Here is a 7,706-nt window from a genome sequence, read left to right on the forward strand (position 1 = left end):
ACACCTAGCCCATGGCCCTTCTGGTCTAGGCCACCCTGGGTTTGCTTGGTTTTGTCATCTGTAAGAGGGTCTCTCTCTTAGGGTTGTTATAGGGACCAGCTGTGGTGAGAAGTGGGAACACTTTGCAGGACTGTGGCCCTTGCTCAGCAGCCTTGGAGTCAGGAGAGATGAAAATCAGAACCCAGTGTGCTTCTGGGTGAGGGACACACCCTACATTCTTCGCATACTCTGCACTGGATCCTCACAGAACCACAATCTGAGTGCTAAGCAGTGCCCTGTCATTTCACAGCTGAGGTGGCACTTTGCATTTTTTCAGAGGGGGCTGCAACAAGATCTACAATTCCACATTTTCTCCTTGAAATATGATGTTGACACTTTCCCGTGGAGAGGTGGGGTCTAATTCTCCTCCCTCCAGTCTTTCAGAAAGTGACACCACGTGACTTCTGAGACTTGGCCCTAAAAGGTGACACAGCTTCCAACTGGCTGACCTGGGACAGTCACTTTTGGAATCCAGCCACCATGTGGGAGGCAGCCTGGGTCACATGGAGAGGCCACAAATAAGTATTTGCCATCTGAGGTCCCTGCTATAGCCAGCAGCAACCACCATGTGAGAGTTTGAGTGAGAAGCACCCACACTGAGCTCATTAACCACAGACTGTACATGAGAAATTGAAATTTTTTTTTTTTTTAAAGAGAGGAATTTCTCTACGTTGCTCAGGCTGATCTTTAACTTCTGGGCTCAGGCAGTTCTCTCGCTTCAGCCTGCCCAGCAGCTAGGACCACAGGCATACATTAACCCAGCCTACCAGCGTTAATTCTTTACTTTTGGTAGAGATGGAGTTTCACTATGCTGCCAGCCCGGTCTCGAACTCCTGGGCTCAAGTGATTCTCCCATCTTGCCCTCCCAAAGTATTGGGATTAAAAGCATGAGCTGCTGTATCTGGCCAAAATGACCATTGTTTTAAGGCAATAAGCTTTGAAGAGATTTGTTATGCAGCAGTCTGGTAACCGCAATAGAGGAGCACACAGGGGCTCAGTTTGACAGGTAGTGACTTGCTAGAAGACTCAGCTGATGTGTGGCAGGACCAGGCGATGAATCTGTCTTCCGAACTCCAAATCCCATCTTTGCCCTGACCCTGAACTTCCTCCTTTGGTTTCTGGGATGGCTCTTACTCAGGGAGAGTCCCCTTTTCCCTCCCCACCCATCAGTGGCCAGGATGAAACCACAGCCAGAGGTGCCCCAGGGACAGTCCGCAAGGACAGGCACACCCAGACACACACTTGTGGTTTATTACACACAGTGATCTCCATCTACACAGAAATGGAAGGCAAGCAGCCAGGATGGAGCTGGTTGCTGGGAACACTTGCTGGAGGTGGAAATGCCTCTCGTCAGAGCGTGGGTGGGTCTGGTGGCAGGCCCTTTGCTCAGGACAGCTGCGAACCAGCCTGAGGTTTGCTTTGCCTGCACAGCCCACCTAGAGAGCCATTTTTGGCCAGAGTTCTGGGTGACAGACCTGGGGCCAGTGAGACCCAGACTCTGAGTGGGAGGCCTGCCTCCCTGGGCCAGGCCATGTCCCATCTCGTCTCTCTCTGGGTGATATGGAAACAGACACAGGAAGGAGCAGTCAGTCCAGTCTGGGCCCCTCCATCCCCGACACTCTGCCCCTGGAGCTGGGTCCACATCACAGCGATCACAGCTCAGCCACTACTTTGGGCCAGAGGACATGTGTTCTCAGGGCAGGCTGGCCTCCTGAGGCCGACTGAATGCAGTAGGAGCTAGACCCTCTTGGGGGATTTTCACTCACTGCTCCCCGGGCCCAGCTGCAAGTGCTGGGCGAGTCTTGTCCAGGGGCCAAGTCTTGTCCAACTGTAGAGGCAGCTGGTTGTGGTTGAGTTTGGAGGCTGGTGAGGCCGGGAGCAGCAGCCGCTGTTCCACCCCTGGGTCTTCTTGGATAGGGGGTGTCCCAGGGACTCCAGAGTGTTTGGGGGCAGGTTCTTACACAGCTCAGAGTCTCTCTGCTGATCAAGTGACTGAAGGCCCAATGTAGCATCGTTCTAGCCTTGCCCGAGCCAGGTGCTTCTACCGTCATCTCCTTCCTGGGAAAGCCCAGGCCCGAGGGTGCCCCTCAGGTATACATCTCCCGGGTCTGGCCTGTCCCCTTTCCAGCAGCTTCACACGCCAGTGGCTCTGGGGCTGGGTGGGCACACTCTCGAATGTTAAAAGGCCACAGGTAGCGCATTCCGTGAAAAAAGATCAATATATTACTGTTTTGTTTTTACAAAAATTAAAAATGTCCACACAGATCTGTACAGGTGTGAGCTGGGCCTGTGGGTCACTGGAAGAGGAGGAAGAGACTGAAGGTGATGAGGAGCCCGAGAGGTCCCGCCCCCATCCAGGCCACCTTGCTCTGGCATCCCCCATCCTGCTCATTTCCTCGGGAACAGGTGCAGACCCCTCCTCTCTTCCCTCCCCACCACTCCCTCTCCGTGGGCCTATTTGGACAATGTCCCAGGAGGCACTGATGGCTTTGCTCTGCCTGGGCCAGGTGTCAGTTGAGTCCATGTGACCCACAGGGTGGGTTGTACACCATCACCTAGGACCACAGTCCCACGCCTCAGCTGCAAGACGGGAGAGTCAAAACCAGGGTCACGATGGGGAACTTGGCTCTTCAGTCACTGTGCGGGAAGCCACAGGCACCCAGAGGTTTGAGTGACAGCACCCAGGCTCCAGGGCCCTCCCCATTCCGCCACCCTCCCCTGCCTCCCGAGCCTGCCCTGGAGACTCTTCCCTGCAAGGTACCTTATGCCAGCAGCCAGGCACAGGCAGCCCATCGGGGCCCTGGAAAGGAAGAAGGTTTCAGTGATAGGGATGGGGCCTGGGGAGCTCCTCTACACCCCACGTACCCCCCCCTGGTCTGTAGGGAGGTAAGGTCAGGGAGCTGCCAGGTGAGGCTGCTGGGCCCCACTGAGGCAGGGCCACAATGCCTCCTCTGTCCACCCAGGTAGTGGGGTCCTGAGGACATGACGGCCTCTGACTGAGCTTGTCCTGTGTTCCCTCTGTGCTCTGTGGGGACTGCTGTGCAGTGGGCAGGAACAGGAGGGCACTAGGAAGGGAAGGGCATTGTGCCAGGCATGCACAGGCTGGCCTGGGTCCTGCCAAGAGCTGTGTGGCTTCCTGCCTGATGTGACAGTGACTCTGGCTCCTCACCCTGGGGCCTGCGAGCTTTCAGGCCTTGGGCAGGAGTGGCTCCTGGAAGGTTTTAAGGATGGCCCAGGAGTTGGCATCCTGCTTCAGCCTGTGCTGGCCCTGCACAGGGCAGGCTCAGGCTGTTGGGGGTTGGGGCTGGGCGGGGGGTGGGGCTGTCTAGTGGCACCTGTGGTGCCCACTTAGCAGCCAGACATAAGCAGGGTCTGGGTTTCCTCAGGCAGCCTGAAGGGTGGGGAAACTGGAGAGGAATAAAGGCTAACTCATCAGGGACACCAAGGCACAAAACATGTCATTCTGTTCCAAAGCACAGGCATGAGCCTCAGACCCTGGGCATCCCCTGGAATATTCTCATGTGTACACCAGGGGACCAGGCTGGGGACCAAAGGGAAGGTAAGGAGGAGGGCAGAATGGAAAGGAAGGCAAAAGCGAGGAAGGCCGGGGCCCTGGCTGCCCCAAAGACCCACACAGCACACGGCACACGGCACACAGCAGGCCAGACCGCCTACCGCAGGGCATGGCCCATTGCCCCTCGCAGGGCCCCGCCAGCCTGGTGCCCCTCTCCGGCCTCCGCAGGTGGGATTCTCCTGTTTCAAAGGAGACAGGGGCTTACTGACTTGGAGGGGAGTCCTGGGCCAGGGGCTGGAGCTGCAGGGCTGGGCCACCCTGCCCCTGCTGTCCCTGCACTTTCCTCTTCAAGTCCTTTTCTGACTTCTCAAAACTGTCCAAGGGGAGGGGTACCCCCCACTGCAGGGATGAGGACACTGAGGAACAGAGGCCAGAGGTCTGGGAGGGGGTCTCTAACTCTGGCACCACTGGAGGTTGAGGCTGGCCTGCACACATCCCCGCGGAAGGCCCCCTCCCCATTCCCGTGGCTGGAGTGGCCAGGTAGGAGTATCTGTCCACTTTTAGTATGAAAACCCAGCTGGTTTGTTTTTCCTGTCTTTTCTGAGCGCCACTGGAAGAGTGTGACATGTAAACCCTCCCTACTTTCTAGAAAAAGGGAACTAGGCAGGGCACAGTGGCTCACACCTATCGTCCCAGCACTCTGGGAGGCCAAGGTGGGGCAATCGCTTGAGCCCAGGAATTCAAGACCAGCCTGGACAACATTGCAAGACCCCAGTTCTACAAAAATTAAAAATTAGCTGGGCATGGTGCTGCATGCCTGTAGTTTTGGCTACTCAGGAAGCTGAGGCAGGAGGATCACTTGAGCATGGGAGATTGAGGCTGCAGTGAGCCATGATCGCACCACTGCACTCCAGCCTGGGCGACAGATTGAGACTCTGTCTCCGGAAAGAAATAAAGGGAACTGACTTTTGAATTGTGGTTGTTTCAGGCACTGGACACTGGGGCTGGTGGGCTACCACGGGCCACTGAGAGAGCAGGGAAGGAGGTAAGGGAAGGGTGTGGGGGCAGGCAGAGGGGATGCGGGGAAGAGGGAGGTGCTGCCCCAGCCCAGAAAGACTCTTCTGGGAAGGATGAAGGAAGGGGAGGGACAGCCAGCAAGAGAGGTCAGAGGGGTCCCACCGTCTATGCTTGGGGAAGCTGAGTTTCAGCCCAACTTGGCCTCAAGACCAGTGCGAGTCAGACCCCGACTCTGACCCCAGGCAGCCAGAGCGGGGGGCTGGGAACTCACTGCCTCCGTCCCCAGCAGCAGTGTGCCTGTGCTGACTTTGGTTCCCTCCTCAGGGCCCAGCCCCTCCCAGGGCACCGCTGATGGTGCTGACGACTCCAGGTAAAGCCCCTCCACTCCTTGTCTAGACCCTGTCCATCTCCAGCCCAAGATGGCCCACAATGGGCTCCTACTCAAGCCAGGCCTGTCCTGGGGCTGAACAATGAGGGGCTGGGCTTCCATCTCTAGAGGGGCTGGGTTCCCTGAGCCACGCCCATGGTTGGGGGTGGTTAGGACCAGAGCAAGGGGAAACCTGGTGATGGCAGTAGCAGCAGCAGTGGCCCTGACAGTGAGCAAGGTTGGTGCGTGACCAGTGGGGCCTCTGGGACTTGCAGCTGAGCTCTGAGGACAGGGAAGGTGTTGGTCTGACCATGGTTGGAGGCCAAAAAGACCTAGGGGCAGGGCCCTCCTCCGACACCTACCACAGGACACGGCTGGTCCAGGCCCGGTGGTCCCGGCTCGCCCTTCTGGCCCTTCACTCCTTTCCGGCCGGGGACCCCTCGCTCTCCCTGTGCAGGAGGGGAGATGGTGGTATTGGCCATCTGCTGCCAGGCTCAGGAACCTCCAATACCTCTCCGAGAGACGCGCCTGGGGTCAGCCTCCCCCTGCCTCCCGCCCACCTGCCCAGCCCGAGTTCTCTGCCTGCTTCACCTGAGCCTCCACTCCCACCTGCCTCCTTCCCCCTTTCCTCCTGCCCCAGTTCCCATCCAGCTGCCCTCACCTTCTCTCCACGCTCGCTCCGATCACCTTTCTCTCCTCGGGGTCCAGGAAAACCCTGACAAAAGGATTAGAGGCTAAACCCGAAAATAAACTGGAGGTTTGCACCTCTGTTACCGGCTCATCTCCGTTCCTCTCCCATCCACACGCCCACTACCCCCCTGCATATTCGTGACACACGCCGGCCCAGCCCCAGCTGTAGTGATACACTGCTGGGTACAAGGCTGATGTAGGAAGAGCATGCATTTAGGATGCCAGCTGGGCTTGCTCCAAAGTAGTCCCTGGACACCAACACTCAGGCAGAGCTGCTGGCAAGGGGCTTTCTCTCACATCACAGAGGCAGCTGGCGCTGGTCTAGGCTTGGCTGGGGACAGAGACCCTGGAAACCATGGAAGTCACGTCGCTGTCTGATGGGATGAGAAATGGTGACCTCTGTTCTGTGCCCTTGGTTCAACAGCCATCTGTCCATTCATCTATCTGTCCATCCATCTATCTGTCCATCCACCCAACCAAGGTGGTTAAACATCCACTAGGAATTGGGCTGTTGGTTGGACACTAGGGGCAGAGAATTGGATTCATCATGGCTGGGCGTGGTGGCTCACACCTGTAATCCCAGCACTTTGGGAGGTCGAGGTGGGCAGATCACCTGAGGTCAGGAGTTTGAGACCCATCCTGGCCAACATGGCAAACCCCCATCTCTACTAAAAAATACAAAAATTAGCTGAGTGTGGTGGTGTGTGCCTGTAATCCCAGCTACTTGGGAGACTGAGGCAGGAGAATTGCCTGAACCTGAGAGGGGGAGGTTGCAGTGAGCCAAGATCATGCTACTGTACTCTGGCCTGGGCGACAGAGCAGGACTCCGTCTCAAAAAGCAAAGAGGCCAGGCATGGTGGCTCCTGCCTGTAATCCCAGCACTTTGGGAAGCCGAGGCGGGCAGATTGCCTGAGCTCAGGAGTTCGAGACCGGCCTGGGCAACACAGTGAAATCCCATCTCTACTAAAATACAAAGAATTAGCGGCCTGGCAGCGTGTACCTGTAGTCCCCGCTACTTGGGAGGTTGAGGCAGGAGAATCGCTTGAACCCGGGAGGTAGAAGTTGCAGTGAGCCAAGATCATACCACTGCACTCCAGCCTGGGTGACAGAGTGAGACTCCATCTCCAAAAAAAAAAAGAAAAAAAGAAAAAAAGAAAAAAAGAAAAAAAGAAAAAGAAAACAATTTTAAAAAGAGAATTAGGGCCGGGTGCGGTGGCTCAAGCCTGTAATCCCAGCACTTTGGGAGGCCGAGACGGGCGGATCACGAGGTCAGCAGATCGAGACCATCCTGGCTAACACGGTGAAACCCCGTCTCTACTAAAAAATACAAAAAAACTAGCCGGGCGAGGTGGCGGGCGCCTGTAATCCCAGCTACTCGGGAGGCTGAGGCAGGAGAATGGCATAAACCCGGGAGGTGGAGCTTGCAGTGAGCTGAGATCCGGCCACTGCATTCCAGCCTGGCGACAGAGCGAGACTCCGTCTCAAAAAAAAAAAAAAAAAAAAAAAGAGAATTGGATTCGACATGCTCCCTTGTTCATGTGTAACGGGGCAAGCAAGAGAGTGCTGATGACAGTCAACGCTCAGTGACAGAGGTTGAAACAGGGGTGGTGGGACTCTGGGGGGAAGGGCTGTTCTATCACAGGTAGGGGGTCAAAGGGAGTTTCTGAGCACAGTCCTTATTACAGCTGGGCCTGCTGGGGTTGAGGAGGGGCCTGGCATTTGCCAGGTAGAGCAGGGTGGGCATGGCTTTGAGATGCCACCCTGAGCACCAGGCCTCCTAGAAGGCAGCTATAGTCACATTCATGGTGGTATGGAGTCTCTTTAGCTCTATCCCCAACTGGGCCCAGAGCCTGCAGTTGGTTCAGCATTGTCCTCTCCCCTCCCTTCCCATCAATGGATCCCAGCCCTCCCAGTCAGAAACACAAGCTACAGCTCTTCCTTTCCCTCCTCCAGTTGCTCTCCCAGGTAATGTTCTCTTTTTTTTTTTTTTTTTTTTTTTTGAGACGGAGTCTCGCTCTGTCGCCCAGGCTGGAGTGCAGTGGCGGGATCTCAGCTCACTGCAAGCTCCACCTCCCGGGT

At 56.5% G+C, this 7,706-nt stretch overlaps 1 protein-coding gene across 1 annotated transcript in view; it reads right to left on the reverse strand.

Moving 5' to 3' along the window:
* Window positions 1-1,270: 1,270 nt before the first annotated feature.
* Window positions 1,271-7,706, reverse strand: part of COL23A1 (collagen type XXIII alpha 1 chain) — a 358,464-nt gene continuing 352,028 nt past the window's right edge. The window contains exons 26-29 of the mRNA XM_025388238.1: window positions 5,599-5,652; window positions 5,300-5,386; window positions 2,801-2,839; window positions 1,271-2,336 (exon numbers count right to left, since the gene is read on the reverse strand). Of these exons, the coding sequence (XP_025244023.1) occupies window positions 2,334-2,336; window positions 2,801-2,839; window positions 5,300-5,386; window positions 5,599-5,652 (183 nt within the window). The 3' untranslated portion in view covers window positions 1,271-2,333. The remainder of the gene's footprint in view (window positions 2,337-2,800; window positions 2,840-5,299; window positions 5,387-5,598; window positions 5,653-7,706) is intronic.

Source organism: Theropithecus gelada, chromosome 6 (assembly GCF_003255815.1).
Source record: "Theropithecus gelada isolate Dixy chromosome 6, Tgel_1.0, whole genome shotgun sequence".
Lineage (NCBI taxonomy): Eukaryota > Metazoa > Chordata > Mammalia > Primates > Cercopithecidae > Theropithecus > Theropithecus gelada.